The sequence below is a fragment of the Amblyraja radiata genome, chromosome 3 (genome assembly GCF_010909765.2).
Source record: "Amblyraja radiata isolate CabotCenter1 chromosome 3, sAmbRad1.1.pri, whole genome shotgun sequence".
Lineage (NCBI taxonomy): Eukaryota > Metazoa > Chordata > Chondrichthyes > Rajiformes > Rajidae > Amblyraja > Amblyraja radiata.
Window position 1 is genome coordinate 94,440,403 of NC_045958.1, and position 26,680 is coordinate 94,467,082.

The 26,680-nt window shown below is 47.0% G+C and overlaps 1 protein-coding gene across 4 annotated transcripts in view; it reads right to left on the minus strand.

Moving 5' to 3' along the window:
- Positions 1 to 6,045: 6,045 nt before the first annotated feature.
- Positions 6,046 to 26,680, minus strand: part of rnf4 (ring finger protein 4) — a 38,133-nt gene continuing 17,498 nt past the window's right edge. For 3 of the 4 annotated variants that reach the window (XM_033018381.1, XM_033018380.1, XM_033018378.1), the window contains 6 exons: positions 25,116 to 25,221; positions 17,217 to 17,302; positions 15,267 to 15,279; positions 13,673 to 13,865; positions 9,014 to 9,089; positions 6,046 to 6,492 (listed from right to left, as the gene is read on the minus strand). In XM_033018381.1, the coding sequence (XP_032874272.1) occupies positions 6,343 to 6,492; positions 9,014 to 9,089; positions 13,673 to 13,865; positions 15,267 to 15,279; positions 17,217 to 17,302; positions 25,116 to 25,221 (624 nt within the window). In that variant the 3' untranslated portion in view covers positions 6,046 to 6,342. The remainder of the gene's footprint in view (positions 6,493 to 9,013; positions 9,090 to 13,672; positions 13,866 to 15,266; positions 15,280 to 17,216; positions 17,303 to 25,115; positions 25,222 to 26,680) is intronic. The other variant, XM_033018379.1, reaches the window with a different exon arrangement.

Genomic DNA, 26,680 nt, shown 5'->3' on the forward strand with positions numbered 1-26,680 from the left:
TTCATCTCATTGCAATTTTACAAAATACTAATTGGATCATTTCTTATAGTTTAGTTTAGTTCAGAGTTACAGCATGGAATCGGGCTCTTCAGCCCCGGCGACCATTGATCACCCGTTCACACTAGTTCTGTGTTATCCCACTTTCCCATCCACTCCTGACACACGAGGGACAATTTGCAGAGGCCAATTAACCTACACGTCTTCGGGATGACCTGAAACTTCACCTATCCACATTCTCCAGAGATGCTGCTGGACCCAATGAGTTACTCCAGCACTTTGTGAGCAATCAGTGAGTAAGAGAAACTAGACTGGTCGTTGAGCAGCTCACAGCAGCAACACCAAAGGCTCTGTGTCATGACCACGCCCTCTAGTGGTTGCAGCATTTAAGTCAAGAGTTTATTTATCACATATAGTATCCTACAGCACGGAAACAGGCCCTTCGGCCCAACTCAATATCGACTAAAATGCCCCATCTAAGTTACTGCCATTGAAAGAGTCATAGGTTTAGAGGGATATGGCTCACAAACGTGCAAATGGAACTAATGTAGATGGGGCATTTTGGTTGGCATGGAGGTTGGTTGAAGGGCCTGTTTCCATGTCGTTGCAGCATGTAAACAGGCCCTTCATCCATGCCGACCAAAATGCCCCATCTACATTAGTTCCACCTGCACGCTTGTGAGCCATATCCCTCTAAACCTTTTCTATCCATGTCCCTGTCCAAATGTTTTAAATATTGTTATAGTATCTGTCTCAACTGCCTTCACTGGCCACTCATTTCATATATAGAGTCATAGAGTGATATAGCGTGGAAACAGGCCCTTCGGCCCAAATTGCCCACACCGGCCAACATGCCCCATCTACACAAGTTCCACCAGCCCATGCTTAGCCCATATCCCTCCAAACCTGTCCTATCCATGTACCTGTCCAAGTGTTGTTATAGTCTCTGCCTCAATGACCTCTGGCAGCTCGTTCATACTCCCACCACTCTCTATGAGGAAATATTACCCCTCAGGTTCCAATTAAATCTTTTCACCTTAACCCTATGTCCTCCGGTCCTCGATTTCCCTATTCTGGGGAAGAGACTGAGTCTACCCGATCTATTCCTCTCATGATTTTGTGCACATCTATAAGATCACCCCTCATCCTCCTGCGCTCCAAGGAATAGATTCCTAGCCTGCCCAAACCTCTCCCTGTAGCTCAGCCCCTTGAGTCCTGGCAGCATCCTCGTAAATCTTCTCAGCACCCTTACCAGCTTGACAACATCTTTCCAATAACACAGTGCCCAGAACTGAACACAAGACTCCAAATGTGGCCTCACCAGCATCTTGTACAACTGCAACATGATCTCCCAATGAAAAAGGTGTCACACAGGTTCCTGTTTAATCTTCTACCTCTCACCTTGCGCATAAATCCTCTGGTTCTTGATTCCCCTAATCTGGGTAAAAAATGTTTACTCGATCTACTCCTCCCATTATTTAATACACCTTGAGGATCATCGACGATAGACACAAAAAAGCTGGAGTAACTCAGCGGGACAGGCAGCATCTCTGGAGAGAAGGAATGGGTGACGTTTGGGGTCGAGACGCTTCTTCACACTAGATAGGGATAAGGGAAATAAGGAAAGATCTAGACGGTGATGTGGAGAGATAAAGAACAATGATTGAAAGATATGCAAAAAAGTAACAAAAATAAAAGAAACAATCCATTGTTAGCTGTTTGTAGGGTGAAAATGAGAAGTGAGAGAATGCCGGGGCTACCTGAAGCAAGATAAATCTATATTCATATCACTAGTCTGCCCAACCTCTCCTTGTAGCTCAGATTCTCAAGTTCTGGCAACATCCTTGTAAATATTCTCTGCACTCTGTCCAACCTCTCTCACCTTTCTGAAGTCAACAGTTACAGTAAACAGTCCTTTTTTACAGATCTCTTTACAACAGATTTTGTTTATAGCGGACGGATCTACCGACATTCATCGCCCGGTCGGGCTGCCATCGCCACCCCAGGTTCGCACCATCTCCCTCGGCCGCTGCCAGGCAGGACCTACCTGTTCTCCGGCCACCTGCGACCATGGACTCCGCCGATCCTCGCCTCTCCACCGGCCCCCAACAGCCCAGGGCCATCAACTCACCTGGATTCCAGGCCCAGTTCCAGACAGAATCTGAAGAATCCAGACCCATCGCCTATCCATGTTCTTCAGAGATGCTGCCTGACCTGCTGAGTTACTCCAGCACTTTGTCCTTTTGTGCATTAACCAGCACCTGTAGTTCTTTGTTTCTGCAACGATAATCCTTTACTCGGTGAAAGTGGACATCCGGCAATCTTGGACGCCATTACTCCCCACCATGGTCCATTATAACAAGGGCTCACTGTGGTTTCCTGATTTTGTTGACGTTGAGCTAGAGGTCATTGTGGTTGCACCACTCAAACACATGGTCTAGCTCTGCACGGACCCATCACCACCGACGGTACAGCCAATAACACTGGCATCTTCAGCAGAGTTACAGGTGGTTTAGGTGGGCACCATGAGTGAAGACATTTCTCATCTTCATCCCTTCATGTCTTAAGACATTCGCCACTTCTACTCTCACAAATAGGACAAGCACTGATGGGCATCTTGGACAAATTGGGCCAAAGGGTTTATTTCCATGTGGTGTGACTTTATAACCATGCACATAACCTGGGCATTGGATGTAATGGATAATCCTGGACAATAAATTGCCCATTGGTGTGGCGGATGGCAAGTTGGCCATCTTGAGCTTTTCGCTGCCGAGGAAGGCCATGCCCAATGTCCTCAAGCCTTTAATGTCCGATACACAAAGTTAACTACATCAGACTTCCATTTCAACAAATTGTCTGACTTCACAACGAAAGTGGGTAAACAATCAAACAACTGATAAGAGGCCATAATCAATCTTTGGGAGGTGAGAGGAAATCAGAGTAACCGGAAGAAACTCATGCGGTCAAAGGGAGAGCATGCAAACTCTACCTTCTCTGTTTATTTCCGTGCAAACTCCACATAGATAGTGCCCGAGGTCAGGATCGAACCCAGGTCTCTGGACCTGTGAGGCAGCAGCATTACCTGCTGTTTACTGATCAAGAGGCACCAGTGCTCGTTCACAGCTGCTCAGTCAGATTCAAAGCATAGAAAAGTACAGCACAGGGACAGGCCCTTTGGCCCACAATGTCTGTGCTGAACATGATGCCAAGGCCATCTCTGAAATACCTGCACATAATTCATATCCCTGCCAATTCAAAAGCCTTCTAAATACCACTATTGTATCTGCCTCAACCACCAACCCTATCAGCACATTGCAAGCTCCTTCACCCGCGTAAAAAAAACCTGCCCTGTGCATCTCATTTAAATTTTACCCCTCTCACCTTAAAGTTATACCTTCAAATATTTGATTTTACTTTCCTGGGAAAAAGGTTCTGACTGTCCACCCGTTCTGTGCCTCTTGTATTTTGCTAAACCTCCATCGTGCCTCCCTGCAACCTCTGGCATTGCAGAGAAAAGAAAATCCAAGTCTGTCCAACCTCTCCCTGTAGTCATTCTGGTAAACCACCTCTGCAACCTCTCCACAACCTTCCTATAACTGCATGCAACAATCCAAATATGGCCTTGCCAAAGTCCTATAAAGCTGCATCATGACATCCTGACTCTTATTCTCAATGCCCCAATCTATAAAGGCTAGCTTACCATATGCTTCTTTCCAACTTTATCTACTTGTGTTGCTATTTTCGGGGAGCTATGGACTTGGACCCTAAGATCCCTCTGTACATCAATGCTGTTGAGGGTCATGCCATTAATAGTCTTTGTTATTTCCATTCTGAAAGGTGCTGCAATGCCAGTACCTGGAACTTAGAGCAAACTTAAGGCAAAAGTTTGCAACAAACCAGGAAAACAAAATAACTCAATCATCATTAACACGTCTAAAATTACCCTAAAAAAGCAGACAAAATGGGGAGGTGTGAGGGACTGATACTTTTATTAGTTATTTTGGCCCTCAGATCCTTCACCTTGTGGCAAAAAAAACATTCTAATTGGCATAACTTATAATTGACAAGAGGACATAATGGTTGTTTAATATTCAACATCCATAAAACACCACAGCACAAATAGTTCAGACAATTAAAATAAACTTCTCCAATTACTCAAAATACTTCCAGTAACATTTTTTTTAAACTAACTTAATCTTTTATTTTATTTTCCAAAGAGATGTGAATTTTCAACAGGTTGAAGTTAATTTGGTTTCATGGTGGGCTGAATCTCCCAGACGCCAGTCTTTACTCAGACCAACTTGGATGCTGAAGCCAAGCCCACAGTCAGAATCTTTGGTTGAAGATACATCTGTTCAGGACCTCAGTTAGAGATTGATTTGAGGAGGGAGAGAGAGAGAGAGAGGGAGAGGGAGTGTTGGGGGCAGGATAGGAGAAAGAGGGAGAGGGGGAGGGGAGAGAGAGGGGGAGGGGGGAAATAGAGGGAGAGAGAGGGAGGGGATAGAGAGGGAGGGGATAGAGAGGGAGAGTGAGGAAAGAAAGACAGTATGTTTCGAAAGCAAAATGGAATCGTGAAACCATGCATAGAGTAATCCTAGCCCTCTTCAAACACCGCTTGAAACCCAGCCATCAACAATCGTAAGGCTTTGAAAGATTTCCTGAGTTCGATGGGTCTAACCAAAAGCTTGTGGTCCTTGGGTAACCTGCAATTGTCTTTCTCCCCCCGCCATCACAAATGCTCCAGCGGTATAGGATTTGACAGTCACAGCTTCATTTGGAAGTAAGGTACCAACTGGAGCAGCAAAGCACAAAGTGCTGGAGCAACTCACTGGGTCAGGCAGCATCTGTGGTGGGAATGGTGAGGGAGGGAAGAAAGAATGCATATTATCTAAATGGAGGGAGATTAGAGTTTTTTGGAGATAGTGATTTCAGTATCCTGAGCACATCATTGTCGACGGCACAGCCGATACAGAAGGTAATCAGGCAAATAACAGACAGTGATGGAGTAACTCAGTAGGTCAGGTACCATCTCTGGTGAACATGGATAGGTGGACATTTCGAGCCTGAAGCAGGGTCCCGACCGCAACATCACCTATCCATGTTCCGAGATGCTGCCTTGCCCGCTGAGTCACTTCAGCACTTTGTCTTTTTTTTTTAGTAAACCAGCATCTGTGGTTACTTGTTTCTGCAGGCAGATAAGAGAGGTGTTCTCATTTATTGCTCAAGGAATAGAATACAAAAGCAGGCTATGATTCAATTCTATCGGGAGTTTATGCTTCAATAATGAGGCAGAGGCATGGTTGGTGTTTGGAGATCGGGACTTCCAGCCAAAGTGTCTGCCATCGCTCTGCCTCTGCAGACGCTGCCTGGCTCACTGTTCCTCAAGCAGTTGATGTTTTTGCCTTGCTCCAGGTTGCAGCATCTGTAGTCTCTTGTGTTACCGTCCAGTGTTGGGTGTGGAGCAGTACTGAGGTCAGATTCAACGGTGTAGGAAGAAACTGCAGATGCTTGTTTATACCAAAGATATGCACGATATGCTTGGGTCTCAGCGGGTCACGCAGCATCTCTGGAGAGAAGGAATAGGTGACGTTTTGAGGCGGTAGGGTCTGAAGAAGGGTCCAGACCTGAAACATTCACGATTAATTTCAAGTAACCCTTGCATTCCCTCTCACTCTGTCCCTCCCCCACCCTCGTCATCCTGCTCGATTCACTGTTCATATCCCCTCGTTGCCACCACCTCCACAGCCAACCTCTGATTTGTACTGTACGTTTTCATGCCTCTCCCCCAACTCCCAGTCTGAAGGGTCTCGTCTCAAAACGTCACCTATTCCTTTTCTCCTGAGATGCTGCCCGACCCGCTGAGTAACTCCAGCATTTTGTGCCAATCTTCACATTAAACAGCGCTCTCCGTCGGCGGGCGGGCCGACCAGGCAGATTGAAGACGTTGCTATGAGAAACCGCGGCCATTCTCTGATTCCGGGCGGCAGCGAGAGATGGAAAGCGTAGAAAAAAACAAAAGTAAAACCACGTACAAAACACACGCCGGAGTTCACTTGGCAACTGGAGCACGCTGGAGCTTTGCTTTATTTCTCACCTGCCGCCGTTGCCCGCCCCCTCCCACCCAAACCCCATTCAGAAACAAAAATCACAACCAAGTCGATGGGGTGCGATGGGCAGGGACGGGCGGCCGGCCGGCGCGGCGAGCTTCGGTCTCCGACGCAGAGCGCCCCCTGCCTGCCCGCTGCGGAAGCTGTAGAACGTCGCGGGATTCCGAGGGAGGGGCCAACGCGCAGGTGGGTGGATCCATTTCACCAGGAAAACACCCCCATCCCTCCCCACCGGCGGTCAGATGTAGATGGGGTGGTACTGGCGTGTGTTGAGTTTCTTTCTGCAGGTCGGACACATGTGTGAGTTTTTGAGAGAGTCCCGGATGCACTGGCTGCAGAAGACGTGACCACATTTCGTGGAGACAATCAGCCTCCCACTTTGCACAATCTGGGCAGGGACAAGAAACAAGACGAGAGCATCAGCAACTGCACAAGTTGGCGCTGAGAATCACCGCCCATGATTAACACTACACAAGCTCATAAGTCATGGGAACAGAATTAGGCCCTTGAGCCCATATTTGTGACGTTAGTTGTGGAGGAGTTACTGGAAGAATGGAGGGTGACTGATGATCTGCCTTAAATTAAGAAAGGCTGTAAGGACAAGCCAAGGATGTTCATAAGTACATGTCACAGGAGCAGAATGAGGCCATTTGGTTCATTGAGTCTACCCCGCCATTCAATCATGCCTGATCTTTCTTTCCCTCTCATTCCTATTTGCCGCCTTTTCCCCAAAGCCTTTGACGCCCTTACTAATCAAGAACGTCAAACTCTGCTTTGAAACTACCCAGTAACTTGGCCTCCACACCCATCTGTGGCAATGTATTCCACAGATTCACCACCCTATGACGAAAGAAATTCCCCCTCATCTTTCTAAAGATTAGTCCTTTTATTCTGAGGCTGTGCTCTCTGGTCCTAGAATCTTCCACTAGTGGAAACATCCTCTCCACATTCACTCTATCCAGACCTTTCACCATTTGGTAAGTTTCAATGAGGTCCTCCCTCATCCTTCTAAACTCCTGTGAGTACAGGCCCAGTGCCATCAAAAGCTCATCATAAATTAACCCAATCATTCCTAGGATCATACTCGTAAGCTTCCTCTGGACCCTCTCCAACGCCAGCGCATCCTTCCTCGGATATGGGGCCCAAAACTGCTCACAATACTCCAAATGCGGTGTGACCTGTGCCTTATAAAGCCTCAGCATTACATCCCTGTTTTTATAATCTAGCCATCTCAAAATAAAGTCTAACTTTGCATTTGCCTTCCTTACTGCCGATTCAACTTGCAAAATCACCTTTTGGGAATCCTGCACCAGCTTTGCCAAGTCCCTTTGCACCCCGGATTTCTGAATCCTTTCCCCATTTAGAAAATAATCTATGCATTTGTTGCTACTACCAAAGTGCATTAACACACATTTTGGACACAGGCAGTCAGAACCTTGCGCTCAATCCAGATTGATGAACTTAGGTCCAAGATGCTAAATTCTTCCAGGATCAAAAACGAAAACTGGAATATGTCAGAGTTCTGTATCACCAGCTTTCTCCCCTCTAATCCACTAATCCAAAGATGGGTCCAGACTCAAAGCATCATCTGTCCGTTCCCGCCACAGATGCTACCTGGCCTGCTGAGTTCCTCCCGCACTTTGTTTTTGGCCAAGATTTATCTGCAGTTTCTCGTATCTCAAAATGATTTGCTTGATTTCCCTCTCACCCACATCACTCTCCCTTCCACATTCCCTTTTGAGAAATCTTCAGCCATAATTTGGAGATTTTTGCTCAGGATTCCAGCATCTGCAAATTCTTGTGAACATTTTAGAACATTGAATCAGTTGTACAGCACAGAAACAGGCCACAGCCCCACATTAGACCCATGTCCCTCTAAATCTTTCCTCTCCATGCACCTGTTAAAATGCCTTATAAATGCTGTTATAGTACCTGCTTCAACAACCTTCCCTGATATCTATCTTTGATATAAGCCAGTAACACCAGTTCTCCTCCACAGCTCGTTCCATGTGAAACCCTCAATGCGAAGAAGGTTACCCCTCAGCTTCCCTTTAAATCTTTCCCCTCTCAGCTTAAACCTATGTCCCTGGTTCTTAATACTGCTCCATAAAACAGTACAGCATTGGAAAAGGCCCTTCAGCCTACTATTTCATATTGGCCGACTATCTGTTACAGACAGAATCTCAAAACAAGGAACTAAAAGTCTGAAGAAAGGCCCCAACCCAAATCATTAGAGAAATTAACATTCATACACCGCTGGGGTGTCAGCTACCCAAGCGAAATACGAGGTGTGGTTCCTCCAATTTATGTGTGGCCTCACTCCGACAGTGGAGGAGGCCCAGGACAGAAAGGTCAGTATGGGAGTGGGAAGGGGAATTAAAATGTTTGGCAACTGTGGCAAGAACACAAGAAAAGCATCTGCCACCCCATGAAGCTCTGTCTACAGCCAGTGGATGTTGCCCCCTGAAACTCACACCATGCCCACCCAGGGCCACGCCGCTCCTTCACTGTCACTGGGCCACAATCCTGGAACTGCCTCCCCTAACAACGTTGTTGGCGATTCATTTTCAGGCCGGCACAGTGACATAGCGGTAGAGTTGCTGCCTTACAGCGCCAGGGACCCAGGTACAATCCTGACTACGGATGCTGTCTGTACGGAGTCTGTACGTTGTCCCTGGGACCGCATGGGTTTTCTCAAGGTGCTCCGGTTTCCTCCCACATTGCAAAGACGTACGGGTTTGTAGGTTAATTCTATCCTCCACACATTGGTAAGTGTGTGGGCTGACTGCTCGTCAGCAAGGACTTGGTGGGCAGTAGGGCTAGTTTCCACGCTATATCTTGAAATTAAAAGAGCTCTGGTGCTGTATGATTCTATGTGCACCTTGATTTCCCTGGTGGTGTTGGCTTACCTCTGTGTAACCGTCCATGCAAATAGGACAGCTAATGGTTCCTGAGGAAGACTTGCCGTAAACAACTTGATCAGATCTGTCAAAGAGAAAGTCAGGTGGATGTTAACATTGGTTACACCTCGAAGCAATTGAGAACACTTTCCCCAGTCCAGCACCAACGTACATGCTGGGGTTTGTATTCAGTCTGAGCCAAGGTCTGAACCGAATGAGCACTACAGACGCAGATGCGCACACAGAAGCATTTAAACAGTTCTACGTACAAAACAAGGGTCTTGACCCGAAACGTCACCCATTCCTTCTCTCCAGAGATGCTGCCTGTTCCGCTGAGTTACTCAGCATTTTGTGTCTACCAATATACAAAGTGCCTGGTGGGGTGGGGCGCGGGGGGTTAGAGGGATCAACAACCGACCACAGTTGTGGCATCATAAATAGGTGAAATAATTGAACAGACAACAGTTCATTGTGGGTCGAAGAGCCTGCTCTTGTATGTTAACTTTACTTTTCTGATTTTAGAATGGGCCCTTTAGAATCTTGATCATCAGATTGGAAGCATTGACAAAAGTTTAAATTGTATATTTGCACTAATCGCATGCAAACCTATCTCTATGTTAATCTCCTACCTCTAGATTTTAAATCATCTCCATGTGATGATATCCAAAAAGACTTTAGACTTCGTTCATAACTATCTCTGGAGAAGCCACAAGGTGTTAGCATAGAACATAGGACTGCACAGTAGATAAGACATAATGTGCTGGAGTAACTCAATGTGTAAGTCTCTGGAGAAAAAGGGATGTGTGACGTTTCGTGTCGAGACCCTTCCTCAGATTCACCCGTCATTTTCTCCAGAGATGCTGCTTGATCCGCTGAGTTACTCCAGCACTTTGTGTCTATCTTTGGTATAAACCTGTATCTGTAGTTCGTTGTTTCTATAGAACAATACAGTACAGGAACAGGCATTTTGTCCCACATCCGTGCCAAATTAAACCAATCTCCTCTGCCTGCAGGTGAACCATATCCCTCTATTTATATTGCATTTCCATGTGCCAATCTAAAAGCCTCTTAAATATCACATCTGCCTTCACCCCAGGCAGCGCATTCCAGGCAATGTAAAATTAAATTTCCAGATGTTGTCAAGCTGGAAAGGGTGCAGAGGAGATTTACGAGGATGTTGCCAGTACTCGAGGGCCTGAGCTAGAGGGGAGGTTGAGCAGGCTAGGACTTTATTCCTTGGAGCGCAGGAGGATGAGGGCTGAACTTAGAGGTGTATACAAAATTATGAGAGTCTTTTGCCTAGAGTATGGGAATCGAGAACCAGAGGACACAGGTTTAATGTAAGGGGGGGGGAAAGATTTAATGGGAACCTGAGGGGCAACTTTTTTTTTTTACACAGATGGTGGTGGGTATATGGAATGAACTGCCAGAGGAGGTAGTTGAGGCAAGTGCTATCACAACGCTTAAGAAACATTCAGACAGGTACATGCTAAGAGGAATATGGACCACAGGCAAATGGGACCAATATAGATGGGCCACATTGATCAGCGTAGGCAAGTTGGGCCAAAAGGCCTGTTTCCACGCTGTATGACTCTCCATGACCACTACTGGAGCTTTGCAGTTATAAGGGGAGAGTGGATTGGCTGCGTTTGTTTACTCTGGAGTGCAAGAGTCCGAGAGGAGATCTGGTACAGGGACAGAAATAATAAAAGGGGGTGGGGGGGGGGGCAGTTGATCGGTTAGAAAAGAGGGCACAGCGTTAAGGTGAGAGGAGGTTTACAGCGGAACAGAGGGAATTTTTCTCAAACAGTTTTGATAGTTTTCCATGGAGCATACCTGTTAGAAGTTTATATAATGATGAGAGGTATAGGTAGGCTCAATGGACTGGGTGGAGAGGGCGTGACTTCAAGGTCAGAGGGGCAAAATTTAAAGGAGATGTGTGGGGCAAGTTTTTTTGCTCTTAAAGTGGTGGGTACCTGGAACATGCTGCCAGGGGTGGTGGTGGTGGTGGTGGAGGCAGGTACGGTAGTGGCGTTTGAGGGGATTTTAGATCATGGATATGCGGGGCATGGAGGAATATGTATCACATGCAGGCAGAGGAGATTAGTTTAACCTGACATCATGTTCGCTACAGATATTGTGGGCAGAAGGGGCTTTTCCTGTGCTGGACTGTTCTATTTTCTCTGCTCACACCTAGTTCCTTCATTAGTGGACTGAGAGTAAAGCATTTTAAAAATCATCACATTGAGGTGGTTTTAAATCCAGGAGTAGTTTAATATAGGGAGAGATTTGCATGCAATTAGTGCAAATGCACAATTATTATTTTTGTTAGGGAGTCTGCTCTGACATTCAAGGGGCAATTCTAAAATAAGCAAAGTTTAATGTAAGATAGACACAACATTCTGGAGTAACAAGCAGCATCTCTGGAGAAAAGGAATGGGTGATGTTTCGGGTCGAGACCCTTCTTCAGACCGAGTCTGAAGTTCAGTCTGAAGAAGGGTCTCGACCAGAAACGTCACCCATTCCTATCCAGAATTACTCCAGCGTATTGTGTCTATCTTCGGTTAAAATCAGCACCTGCAGTTCCTTCCTACAAGGTTTAATGTACGTTAACAGCTTCTGATGTGATGGTACAGGAGGCTGCCCTAATAAGTCACATGCTGCCAGGCTGAGATCCCTCACTCACTGGTCCGCTTAGTGGCCGGAAGAGACAGCTCAACTTCATGTTAACACTGGACAGAGAAACAGCACAGGTACAGCAAGGTACAGCACAGGAACAGGCCTTTTTGTCCACAAAGTCTGTGCCGAACCTGATACCAAGCCAAACCAAACTCATCTGCATGACCGTGATCCATATTTAGAGTTTAAACGTTTTTGTAAGATGGAAACAGGCTCCTTGGCCCACCAAGTCCGCGCCCACCAACGATCACTTCGTACACTAGCACTATCCTACATATTAGGGACAATTTACAATTTTGTCGAAGCCAATTAACCTGCAAACCTGTACATCCTTGGAGTGTGGGAAAAACCCAGAGCACCTGGAGAATACCCACGTGGTCACACGGTGAACGTACAAACTCCATACAGACAGCACCCGCAGTCAAGATTGAACCCAGGTCTCTGGCGCAATGGCCATGTTGTGCCTTTTCACTCCATTCCCTGCAGACACCACTCACATACACGCGCCCCGCTCACACGCGCCCCGCTCACACACCCCCCCCCCCCACAACAAAACAGAAGGTTGTGGTGCCCTCTAACTCGGGCATAAAATCCCGGCCAACTCTGCCTGTCACATTGGGACTGCAGCAATGTATGCAGCGGTAAAATAATGCAGGCGGCTGTGTAAGATCAACATGTCCTGACCATTGATTCTTTCACAAATGTACAATAAGATGTAGAAAAGTATTTTTTCTCAGGCTAGCGGAGTACACAACTTGAGGGCCTCAGTTCACTGTGAGAGGAAAGGTTGAAAGGGGACCATTATACCATCTTTATTTATTTTGGTTTGATTTGGCAACTGCTCTGCCCAAGACTGCAATAAATTCTGACCGTGTGGGTTTTCTCCGAGTGCTCTAGTTTCCTCCCACACTCCAAAGACATACAGATTTGTAGGTTAATTGATTTAAGTAAAAACTGTAAAATTGTCCCTAGTATGTAGGATAGTGCTAGTGGACAGGGTGATCGCTGGTCGGCGCAGACTTGTCGGCCAAAAGGCCTGCTTCCGCGCTGTATCTCTAAAGTAAAATAAAGTCTAAATTCTGAGTTGTTGGTGTAGCCCAATATCTGCTTCCCATTTACACTAATCCTACGCCAATCTAATCTAAAAAAGAGACATGCAGTGCTGGAGGAACTCAGGGAGTCAGGCAGCATCCCTTGAGAACATGGATAGGTGATGTTTCTGGTTGGGATCCTTCTTCGGTCCATACGTTCATATATGAAAGGAGCAGAAATAGGCCATTCGGCCCATCATGCATACTCTGCCATTTAATCATGGCTGATCTATCTCTCCCCTCAACCCTATTCTCCTGCCTTCTCCTCATAATAAAATATCCATTGATGGCCTCCACAGCTTTCTGTGGCAAGGAATTCCACAGATTCACCACTCTGACTCAAGAAATTCTTCATCATCTTCCTAAAGGAACTTCCTTTTATTCTGAGGCTGTGACCTCTGTCCCAAGACTCTCCCACAGGTGGAAACATCTTCTCCACATCCGCTTTATCCAAGCCACTATTTGAGATCACTATTTCAGACCTGGGTCTAGACCCCAAAATGTTACCTATCCATTTTCTCCACGCATGCTGCCTGACTCACCGAGTTACTCCAGCACTTTGTGTCTTACTTTTTTCTAAACCAGCATCTGCAGTTTCTTATCTAATCTAACTTTATTCTTTCCATATAGTAATCAATTGCCTTGCGATTCTATCACTCACCGACACACTAGGGGCAATTTACAGAGGCCAATTAATCTACAAACCCTCACGGTTTTGGGACGTGGGAGAAAAACAAACACTCGGAGAAAATCCATGCGGTCACAGGGAGAACGAGTAAACTGCACACAGACAGTGACGGAGGTCAGGATCAAACCCGTGGCGCTGGCGCTGTGAGACAGCAAGTCCACCCACTGCGCCACCACTAATGTATCCTTGCATATCTTCTTTGAGTCTTACCTCAAGTCTTTGTTGCACAAGGCGGAGTGAAGGTGTTGTCCCTGAGGTCCACCTGCTTCGCTTTGATCAGACAGGCTGCTGCTCCCGTCTGCTCTGCCATCTTCTTCATCACTGCAAAGAATGCAGCTATCTGACTGCGTTCTGCCAGGATGGTCTTCAGCTGAACTCGGCTGATTGATTGTCGAGGAGAGATCTGACAAAGGAAAATAGGCGGGTGTGCCTTGTTATTGTTATGACAAAGTTCTCTGTATTTGCTAGCTTAGTTTAAAGATACAGCGTGGAAAGAGGCCCTTCGGCCCACATTGACCATTAATCACCCATTACAAAAGTTCCATGTTATCACACTTTCCCATCCACTCCCTGCACACGAGGGGGGAATTAACCTACAAACCCGCAAGTCTTTGGAGTGTGGGAAGAAACCGGAGCACCCGGAGGAAGCCCACCTGGTCACAGGGACAAGGTGCAAACCCCACACGGACAGCAACCATAGTCAGGAACGAACCCAGGTCTCTGGCACTGAGGCAGCGGCTTTACCAGCAGCTGTTTCTGTTTGGCGATTGGAGACAGGTGGGAGACGGGGAGAGGAGAAGAGAGGCTGGGAGCGAGAATCAAGGTGGACAAAACAAAGCTGGGAAATGAGCAGGGAAGAAATCATTTTTAAATAATACATTCTCTCATGCTAACTAGTTACTTCCTTGGCAGTAAGTTTAGCTGGCACTAATATGGAATTCAGTTTTGAAAGATAAATTCATTTTCTCTACTCTACCCTTTACTTGCAATCTTTTGATCAAGATATTGTTATAACATCAGAATTGGTGGTTGAAAGCTTTTCATCCTAACATGGGGCGCAGCAGTAGAGTTGCTGCCTCACAGCGCCAGAGATCTGGGTTTGATCCTGACTACGGGTGCTGTCTGTACGGAGTTTGTACATTCTCCCTGTGACTGTGTGGGTTCTCTCCGGGTGCTCCCGCTTCCTCCCACACTCCAAAGACGTAGTTTTGTAGATTATATGGCGTCGATAAGATTGTAAATTGTCTCTAGTGTGTAGGATAGTGCTCGTGTACGGGGTGATTGCTGGCTGGTGTGGACCGGGCGGGCCAAAGGGCCTGTTTTCTCGCTGTATCTCTGAAGTCTAAAAGTCTAAACATCTGTCGAAGAGGGCAGCTCAAAACAGTGTGACCAACATTCAAATCATAAATGAGAAAAAGAACTAACAGCTGAAATTCAATTTATTCATTGATGTGAAAATAAATAGAGTGGAGAGGCATGAAAGAGGAGGGGGGGGAGGAAATCAATGCCTTAGCACATAACACCAGACGGCTGTGTTGACGCGTGAATTGCGCGCAATGTCGTGCATCACGACGTGTCGACCTATTTTACATATGACACGTAAATGAGGCGCAAATGAAAGGCCAAGTGAGACAGGCCCTTAACTCAGCGGGTCAGGCAGTATCTCTAGAGAAAATAGGTGACATTGCAGGTCGAGACCCTTCTACAGACTGTTTTACATTTATTTCTTAAAATATTAAAGTTTTTGCTTTTTACACTGGCTGTATAAATCATTACAAGAAATTAACTTTTGTTTTAAACTCACCTTCATCCACAATCTGGTCGGTACATATTAGGCGGAAAAGAAGAAGAGAAATAGATTAGACAAGGGAAACTGCAGCCAAAAGTGTATTTAACCATCATACTGGGAGTTTTGATTAAACTAAAAACTGCAGATGCTGATTTACACAAAACGACACAAAGTGCTAGTAGCTTGGGTCCTACAAACTACTCCTCGCATTCCTTTCCCCCATTGTGCTGCTGGGCAGCAGAGAAGAGGAACAACGACAACTGGAGAAGTCATTCATTCACAGGTGTCCGCAATAAAATAAATTGAGTAACCCTTGCGTTTATCTGAATACACTGGCCAAGATGCATCTTACATGTCCCCAAACCCTCCTTAGAATCTGTGACCCAGAAGCACAACAGTGGGACACATTAGAACAGAGAACAGTACAGCACAGGAACGGGCCCTTCTCCCCACAATGCCTGATGTCAAGACCAACTCTTGTCTGCTTGCACGGGATCCATTATCCCTCCATTCTCTCAATGCGCCTGTCCAATGAAGCATGCAGTTATTTATGCGAAAGGATGCAATGTGCTGGATTAACTCAGCGAGTCAGGCAGCATCACTGGAGAACATGGATTGGTGACTTTTCGGGTCGGGACCCTTGTTCAAACTTCTGAAGAAGTGTTCGGACCTAAAATGTTACCAATCCATGTCCTCCGGAGATGCTGCCTGACCCGCCCAGCTACTCCAGAACCTTACGCCCTTTTTGTAAACCGACATCTGCGGTTCCTTATCTCTAGTTATTTTTGTGATTTTTCGCACCCATAGATTATCAATAATTAATTAACTATGAAGGGTATCAGGAGTCATGCCGAGAAGGCAGGAGATTGGCATTGAGAGGGAAAGATAGATCAGCCATGATTAAATGGTGGAGAGACTTGATGGGCCGAATTACCTAATTCTACCCCTATACCCCATGAACATATGAAGCAGAACATGTTATATATGAGAAATATTGTTCTAATAACTTGTGTTTTGGGTGGACTCCTTCATTCATAGCCCTGGTATTTGGAGCATGATGTATTTGCTCCATCTGGGACAAGCATGTTAATTGAAAGGTCAGATTTATTTTCCATCTGCTACCAACTGCACTGAAAGATTTAATGTGAAATTGGATTAACAGTCGCCAGTATTGGCAATCCCCAAAAAGAAATACTTCTGTTATATCAAAGTCACATAACACAATGTAGAAATAAAGAACTGTAGATGCTGGTTTACACAAACGGACATAAAGTGTTGGAGTAACACAGTGGGTCAGGCAGTATCTCTGGAGAACATTGATAGGTGACGTTTTGGGTTGGGACCCTTCTTTGGACTGATCAGTCAGAGGAAGGGTTTTGACTTGAAACGTCACCTATCAATGTTCTCCAGAGATGCTGCCCGACCCGATGAGTTGGTCCAACGCTTTGTGTCCTTTCACATAACACAAATAGGATATAACTGCTAAATTAGGCGATACTATTTGTATTAGGCAGGCTGAATTGGTTGTAACACAATTTCTATAGAACCACTTAAAAGACACTTTGGAAATTGACTAGCAGAATAAAAGCTGTTCTGGGGAGAGTAGGCAAGTAAAAAATCTGCTTCCATGCAGTAATCATCGTTTCTTAAGAACAGTTTCGTTGTTGGAGGCCACTGAAAATGACCAGTATATACTTCTAGTGACATTTGTGCAATGATACTCCATTAAACAAAGTAACGTACAACCTTTAGTATTTTTAGCTTGCAGCAATTTAAAAAAACATAGTCGTATTGTAGATTTTATCTGAAGGATAAAATAATTTATCTACGTTTTACGCTGGAGGAATGAGAAACATAGATTCCCAAAACATTTCTTCCCTCTGCCCCTCTCAAGCTATTCTTTGAAAGCCAGTGCTGTGTTCCCTGCTCTCGAACTCCACAGATAAGCCGGTCAGAATCACTTACCTCCACAGAGTCATTGTTGGTGAGGTCAACAACCACGGGTTCAGTGGATTCACAGGTCAGGTCAACCACCTCGCCACCTGCCGGGACTAAGCACAGGAGTCTTACAATTGTCATCAAGTTTAATTATGGATTTTAAATTGCCTTGCAATGAAAGAACAAGCATGGATTTATAATATTTATAGCATAGTTATACAATTTGATGTATCGCTCTTAAAAACAGGCTGCATTCCAAAGTACGAAATTCCTCACGCACAGTTTGATCTGCCGTCCTAAACCAGGTAACTTTAGTTGCTTAAAACCTGATGTGTTCAGGCACAAGTTTACAGAGCAATTCTCGTTTTCACAGTATTTCATGTGAGGGATGGCAGCTCTGGGAAGTGGAACCATCTCGCACTTTCATTTGACCACCACGGGGTCAGATTCAGAGCAAAGTCTCTATCAGTCACTGCTTGGTCAGCTGCAGATTCAAGTTCCAATCCAAAGAAATGAGAACACTCCCTGATTGGATTGATTGATGAAAGATACAGCGAGTCCACGCAGACCACTGATCACCCGTTCACACTAGTTCTGTGTTATTCCTCTTTCCCATCCACTCCATGAATACCAGGAACAATTTACGGAGTCCAATTAACCTACAAACCCGCACGTCTTTGGGATGTGAGAGGAAACTAACATCTGGAGCAAACCTACGTAGTCGAAGTGAGAACTTGAAAACTACACAGAGACAACACCCGAGGTCAGGATCGAAACCGTCTCTGGCGCTGTGAGTCAGCAGCTCTACCAGCTGTGCCACTGTACCACCCAAAATACCTTGAGTCTAACATACTAATCTAATTTGTTATTGGATTTATGAATGACGGCTTGATTGGATAATTGGCCTCTAAAATCCCCCCTAGTGTGTAGGGAGAAGATGAGAAAGTGAGATAACAGAACTAATGTGAACGGGTGACTTGGCAGACCCATTTCCATACTGTATTACTAAAACTATAACTGGATAATCACGATGAAAAACATATGCGTTTCAGGGCGCCGACCTGTAGGGGGTATGGCTGCCTAGCCTGCAGCTGTCTGTTTTTCATTTCTTTTTTCTTATTTTTAGTTAGTTTAGTGTTTTGTTTTTAAGGAGTTCTAGCTTTTTTATGTGTGGGGGGGGGGGGGGAAAGGGGGAAACTAATTTTCAGGGTCCCTACCTGGTCGGAGATGCAGCTTTTCTCCTGGCTGCACTTTCGACCCGTCCTCGCGGCCTACCAGCGGGCCTGGAGCGGCATTTCCTGAGGGGACCGCCCGGAGCCTCGGCATCGGCATCGGCGGCAGCTGTGGAGCTGTGGGTCCGAGGAGCGACGGGGCCGTCCGGAGCCTCGGCATCGGCGGCGGCATCGGCAGCGGCGGCGGCGGCGGAGCTGCGGGTCTGAGGACGGCGGTGCAGCGCTGGAGCGCCATTGCGGGGCGGGCGGTGCCTTGCCTGGGACGCCGCGCTGGAACTCCGGTGAGCTGGGACCAGCGTTAAAAACATCGCGGAGCTGCGGGCGGCGGCGCTGAAACTTTACATCGGGAGCCTGGGATCTCGCGACGAGATCGCCAGTTGAGCTCCATTCGGTGCGGCCTTGTCGGCTCCGGAAGCCACGGTCTCGAGTAGGGAGGCGGCCGTTCCAGGGTTCCCAGGCCGCTGGGAGGACTCAATAGGCCAGGGTTCCCAGGCAACTGTGGAGGCCTCAATAGGCCCGACTATGGGTGGACATTGGGGATGGGACTGGACTTTGTGCCTTCCCCATAATGGGAACCATTGTGGGGGGATGTTTTTTATGTTAAAGCTATTTATTATTGTTATGTTTGTATTCCTTTTTTAATGTGCTGCATTGGCAAAAAGAATTTCACTACATCTAGGTGTATGTGACAATAAATCAACCTTTGAACCTTTGAACTACAGACAAGTTCATAGCTGAGAAAGGAACAGGATTTTCTGATCGGTTAAATGAAATATGGTGGAAAAGTTCAGATGGAACGGTGGATGAGCTGAATGACCTACATTGGTGCTGTATATTCTTTAATAGGATGCATTGCCAATGCAGTTTAGATCTGCTCTTTAGGAAAAGACTTAGAGACAGATTTATGGCATTCAAGTCTATGAATTAAATGGAGACACAAGGAACTTCAGATATCTGGCTTTAATCTGAAGAAGGATCCTAACTCAAAATGTCACCTTTCCAAATTCTCCAGAGATGCTGCCTGACCCACGGAGTTATTTCAACACTGTATTTTTTTTAAAAACATGAATTAAGTTTACCTCACAAACTAATTATCTGTTTACATTCCTGAATTTTCATTTTTTAAAGTTTCCCTTTGTACAGAATTTCAGAGGGTTCATCAACAAGTTGCATTTTTTCAGGCAACAATTGTTCAGGGTTGCCGATAATGTTTCATACGACTCAGAGAGTAACTTCAAAATCAGCTCAATGGGGAAAAAAACCCACCATCTGTAACAAAACAGTTTCAGTGGGTCAGGCGCCATTTGTGGAGGGAATAGACAGGCGACATTTGTGTCAGAACCCTTCCTAATATATTAGAAGATTCCCGACCTGAAACATCGCTTGTCCATTCCCTCCACAGATGGTGCTTGACTTGCCGAGTTCCTCCAGCATTGTGTGTTTTGCTCAAGATTCCAGCACCTGCAGTTCCTTGTGTCCCACCTGTAACTAAACCACCTCTTTTTACATTTCTGTGCGCACCATCCACCACCATTTGCAAGACAACCCGAACCCTCAGACACTCCCTCGCATCCAAGTGAACAGGCCCTTTCGCTCGACCTCCAGAAATACAAGTGGATAACGCCTTAATTACACTAATTGCAGGGAGGTAAATCTTGCCATAGCTAGAGAGCAAGGCTAATGCACCTAGAATTTACAGTGGGTCGCTGACCTGTCTCTGTAAGTGCTCAGTGTAACGTTACAGCCTGCCGCATGCAAATGTAACCATCAACAAGCATGCATTGGATGCAGGTCCAAGTTCATGGAAGAAGGACATTCTGAGAGGCCTTGAAATAGAAGAAATTGGAAGCGCTCAGGTCAGGCAGCACCAGTGGATAGAGAGAAATGGGGTTGACATTTCCATTTGAAAACTCTTCACAATCTATCTATCTTCTAAACATAACTAAAACTCTGATCTTGTTATCTTCCAGTTTGGCGGTCTTTCTATTTGCGCAAATACGGTTTGCGATAGCGCTACGATTTTTCGCCAGTTCACTCACCGTTCTCCTGTGCTGTGAGTAAAAGTTAGCGAGGTTTCAAAATATTAAAAATTGCGCATGCGCAGATCGATCTCTTCTCCTGCCAGTTGTCGCTACGTGGATTAGTCTCTTCCCCGTCACTCCCTGGGACAGTCCGCTCCTTCCTCAGCCATCGTGTCTTTACTGGATCTAAGGGTGGCCGGCGGAGGTTTCCAACCGGACTTTCGGAGGGACCCGAAGCAGCCCAGCTCTGCCCCGCCCCAAGCAGCAGCCCAGCGTCGGAGACCCACCCCAGCCCAGAGTCGGAGACCCAGCCCAGCCCAGAGTCGGAGACCCAGCCCAACCTCGGAGACCCAGCCCAGCACAGAGTCGGAGACCCAGCCCAGAGTCGGAGTCCCAGCCCAGAGTCGGAGTCCCAGCCCAGAGTCGGAGTCCCAGCCCAGAGTCGGAGTCCCAGCCCAGAGTCGGAGTCCCAGCCCAGAGTCGGAGTCCCAGCCCAGAGTCGGAGTCCCAGCCCAGAGTCGGAGTCCCAGCCCAGCCCAGAGTCGGAGATGTCGCCAAATGGAAAGCAGAGACTCTGATCCCATCGGAGGAGAACAACCAGTGACTAGCGCCCGCTGTGAGTCCCCATTGTACTGCCAATTCCAGCCACTACCCCTATGGTCCCCATCGCTGGCTCCTCCCCCGTGATGCCCCCCGTCCCCCATGGCTCTTCCCCCGTCTTTTCTCCGAGCTCACTTCCCCCCCTGCCCACACACCCCTCTCCCCCCACAACTCCCCCCTGCCCACACCCCTCCCCCCACAAGCCCCCCTGCCGACACCCCCCGCCCACACACACACCGCTCCCGCCCACCCAAACATCCACCCCCCGCCCACACACACACACACACCCCCGCCCACACACACACACCCCCGCCCACACACACACACACACACCCCCCCGCCCACACACACACACACACACCCCCGCCCCCACCCACACACACACCCCCCCACCCACACACCCACCACCCGCCCACCCAAACCGTATCCTCTTCTCTATGGACTGATTTTGTCTCTCTACTTCTCCATTAGCTTGTGGCCATTTCGGAGTCACCTTGTGATGATGGATGCCTGTTATTCTCATGTATTTAGCAAACATCTCGGAAACAGACTGGTCCATTGTCGGAGTACAATGTAACAGACAACCTGTGTCTGGCGAAGATCTCTGCTAATGCCTGTACAGTCTTTTCTGCTGTAGTTGACTTCTTCACTGTATACTCGTAGTACCTACTATAGTAGTCCACCACTACCATAATTGATTCACCTGTTGGAAGTGGTCCAAGAAAGTCAACAGCTATGTCAACCCAAGATCCTGTTGCCAACTTTGTACTTCTAATTGGTTCTGGTGGGTTGCTCTGCTTGTGATTTGGCATCCGTGACAGGTCATGACTAATTTTTCGGCATCTTCCTCACAACCTGGCCACCACACTTTGTTCCGCAAATTCTGGTTAGAACCGACGATGCCTAAATGTCCTTCATGAGCTAATGACACGATCCTTGGTCGTAGTGCCTGCGGGATCACCAATCTGCTACCTCTCAGCACACACTGACCAATTACACAAAATTAATCTTTTATGGGAACATATGCTTTGTAAGGGCATTGATTCCATTGCCCACTGTGAATACGCTCTCTGATATCTTTGAGTTCAGGATCATATTCTGATTCCCTTTTAACTTCGGCGACTTCTCCCGCCCGAGTTGCGGGGTTGAAGAGCACCTGAGCGGGGCTTTACAGCACTGCCCTGCGCGGCTTGGAATGGCCGCGGGACGCTGCGAGCGCATGCCGGGGGCTCTAACACCAAGACCCGTTGTGCGACCTTGCATCACCCGGCGTGGCTTTAATGGCTGCGGGACAATTCGCCATCGCCCGCCGGGGGCTTTGACTTTGACTCTGACATCGGGGGGGAGAGTGCAGTGGAGTGATAAGTTTTTTTGGCCTTCCATCACAGCAATGTGATGGATGTTTATGTAAATTATGTTGTGTCTTGGGTCTATTTGTTTGTAATGTATGGCTGCAGAAACGACATTTCGTTTGGACCTCAAGGGGTCCAAATGACAATAAATTGAATTGTATTGTATTGTATTGTATTGTATTGTATTGTGTAACTTCCTTCGTTGTCACGGCTCTTGGCATTGACTGAATTGCGAAGAAGCGCTCAAAGTTCTCTGCTTCCAACTCTAGCGTGGATGTTGATCTCAGCTGATCATCCTTCAACAATCTCGACAGCGGGTCCCAGCAATGTGGACTACTTTGTACTTGTACTGTTGGAGTCTCAGCACCCAATGTTCTGTTCTGGCACGTGGCTTGGACCTTGTCGATTAGATCATTTCCAGCGGCAACTTCAAATTCAATGCCGTACAAGTATGCATGGAACCTTTCACAGGCCCACTGGTCCTAGTGCTTCTTTCTCTGTTTGAGAATACCTTCTCTCCACGCTGGTTAAAGATCGACTGGCATATGCTATGATTTTGGGTCCATCTGCATGTGACTGTACCAGCACTGCTCCCAAGCCGACCGGACTAGCATCAGCTATGACTTTTGTTGGTGCAGCTGGATCATAATATCCAAGGGTTTCTGCATTCATTAGACTGTTTCAGTGCTTTGAATGCCTGTCTCTGTTCATTACCAAACTGGAACGGTACATCTTTCCTGGTCAACTTTCTCAGCGGATCTGCCAGTGTAGCAAAATCTGGAATAAATTTTGCACAGTAATTGACCAGTCCTAGAATTCTGAGGTCCATGTGTATCTGCAACAGCTTTCACTTTAGGCTTGGCAGGGTTCAGCCCTTCACTTGTGAGGCTGTGGGCTTGGCAGGGTTCAGCCCTTCACTTGTGAGGCTGTGGGCTTGGCAGGGTTCAGCCCTTCACTTGTGAGGCTGTGGGCTTGGCAGGGTTCAGCCCTTCACTTGTGAGGCTGTGTCCATGAAATCCATCTCAGAGACGCCAAATTTTCACTTGCCTGACTTTTGAGAATGGATTTGGTGGTTTGTACCCACTCCCCCTCCCTGCCCACCGACCCACCCACCAAGCCAGCCAGCCGGACCCCTCCTCGTTACTCGGCGGAAGCGACATTTCCAAGAGAATGGGGCAGAGAGCTGGGGCAGGGCTGGGATGGGAGCAGGGCAGATGAGGCGCACCAAAGGAACAAACAAGTTGATGGCTGCAAGGGGCAGGCGGCAGAGGTCTTGTACCCAAGCAAGGTAGACTGCTCTTCCCCCTGCTAATGCACACACAGAAAGAGAGAGATGAGAGCAGAGAATGATCCCAGCCTCACCCAAGAGCCTTGTCACCCCAGACAGATTAATGATGCCTGCGCATCCCCCCCCCCCCACCCCCCACCCCAACCTCCCTCCACCTCAACTCACGCCTGGGCACCAAAGCAGCTCAGGAAGCGAACCCTGAGCTCTGACTCCCTACAATCTGATGTGCAACTGATGTGAAAGAACAGCGGCTGCGGCCGGCCAGCACCCGGCATAGACTTCTCACACCCTCACACACGAAAAGTGTGTGCGAATAAACAAAAACAAGGAATAAAACCAAAGCCCGGCTTGAAAGGCAACTAAAAATATATTCCGCTTAGAAAGAGCAGGCGCGGAGACATCCGTCCACGTTCAAAGATTTCATCTCCCGTCACCCCGCAGTGTGTAGACCTGGCAGTAAATTCAGGATGGAGCTGTCTTCTTTAACACTGTTGCTTCGCCGCCACCGCCTCCTTGCTGCACAATGACAGCGAGTGCAAGGCCGAGATCCTGCCTAGTTCTTTTAAAGTTCTGAAATTGAATAACTTTCAATACTGAATCAGAATATACTTACTGTATGAGATGCTGTCCAGCTCCTCTATTTGATACTTAAAACAGACCTTCATTCATGGTTGGCTCAAGAGTAACTCGGGAGAGGAACTTGGTACATCGCAGAAATGAGAAGTAAACGGCAAACTTAGACATACACGTGGGAACGCGTTTAAACTCGTGAACATAAATTTGAAATCTCGTAGACAACCACGAGTGTGATTTTTTCTTTCACTCGGGCTCACTCGCACCGTGAGACAGGGCCTTTAGGCTAGTGTGAGAACTTGGAAGGGGAAGGGGATGGAGAGAGAAAGGCAAGGACTGCCCTGGTTATCCTCACATTTGGCAGAATGTACAGAAGTTTGAAAGAGCACACCACCAGACTTGGGAACAGCTTGTTCCCCTCTGTTATCAGTCCTTCCATAGGCTGAGGTGCTGTCCGATTCACCTCTACCCTATCGTGTACATTTGGCTTATTTGTGGAACTGATGTGCTACAATGCTGAGAACTGCATTCTGTGTCTGTATCTTCCCCATTTGCTCCACCAGTTGTATTTACCTGATTTGATAGCATGCAAAATGAAACTTTTCACTGTGCCTCGGCATGCGCGACAATAAATCTGAATCCTCTCTACACCTCTCAGAATATTATATATTTCTATCAGGTATCCTCTGTCTCCGACAATACCAGTTTATGCAATCTCTCCACGAAGCATAACCTTCTCATCAATTTTTTATCATCATGGCAAAATTAATGCCTTTGCTCCATGCTTCCATGCGCTTGATTCACCCATGGAATTAAGGGGTTCCGTGGGTGAAGCCATTGAGATCTCTATTGTCACTCACCACTTTCAACCATGTCTGCTTGTGGCTCCTCCACTTCTGCAGATCTGTGCCGTCGCCGCACCCTTCTCGCCTGCTGGGAAGGTATCATCCTGCGTTTCCTGGGAGCCTAAGACACAAAGCAAAACTGTACTGCATGACTTGATTATTTGTCTCTTTTACTGTCACCTAATCTCTCATCATTACTGTCCAATTCTGCAATAAGACATTATCTTTCATCAGTGACTTGACATCAGCCTCAATCTCTGCAAAATATTAATTTCCATGTTTCTGTGCAAAGGCACCAAAGGGTGAACCCAAACTTTAACTGATTTGGAGATAATTTCAGTGTAAATTTAAAATAATTGGACAGAGACTTAAAGAGCTGTAGATGCTGGAATCTTGAGAAAAACAAAGTGCTGGAGGAACTCGGGGGGGGGGGGGGGGGGGGGGGGGGGGGGGGTCAGGCACATCTGTAGAGGGAATGGACAGACAATGTTTGACTCAGATCATTCTTTAGACTGAGATAAAGGGGAGAAAGCTGGAAGAAAGAGGTGCGAGGAAGGGGTGTGGCAAGACATTGCCAATGATGAGTGTATTCAGATGAGGAGGGGTTAATTGGCCGATGAGTCCTGGAGTGGGAGAGAAGGGTGGAGATGCTAAGCTCGGATGGAGGTGATGTGGAGAAATCAAAATGGTGCAAATAGTGGAATCTGATAAGAAAGGAAGGTGGTGAGTGAACTGGATAAGCGGAGGGATGGTGGGAAGAAAATGAGGACCCAGATTAGGAAGGGGTGGGTGGCTAGCAGGAGAGAGGAAGGAACTGTGACAGGGGGGTGGAACGAAAGGGATGTGCGGGAGGGAGGGGGCGGGGGATAATGCACTGTTCATGCTGTTGGGTTGTAGGCTACTGATGTGGAATTATGAGGAGCTGTTCTTTCAGTTCAAGGAAGGAAAGGTCGGTATGGGAGTGGCAGTTGGGAATGGCAAAGGGAATTGAAGCAACTGTTCAGTTTAGTTCAGTTCAGTTTTAGTTTAGTTTATTGTCATGTGTACCGAGGTATAGTGAAAAGCTTTTTGTTGCGTGCTAATCAGTCAGCAGAATGACAATACATGATTACAATCAATCCATTTACAGTGTATAGATACATAAGGGAATAACGTTCAGTGCAAGGTAAAGCCAGCAAAGTCCGGTCAAGGGTAGTCCGAGGGTCATCAAAGAGGTAGATAGTAGTTCAGCACTGCCCTCTGGTTGTGGTGGTTGCCTGACAAGAGCTGGGAAGAAACGGTCCCTGAATCTGGTGGTGGGCATTTCCACACTTCTATACCTTTTGCCTGATGGGGGAGGGGAGAAGAGGGAGTGGCTAGGATGTGACTCGCCCTTGATTATGCTGCTAGACTTGCCGAGGCAGCGTGAGGTGTAAACTGAGTCAATAGTTAAACTGGGAGATCAAACCGTCTCTGGCGGACAGCGCTCTATCAACATCACAAGGAGTTTGCTTTAGTTCATCTGATCACTTTGTACTGAACTACAAAAATGTCTGTCATAGATGATCAACAACTCTGCAAAGTTTCCTTAGGGTTTAGTT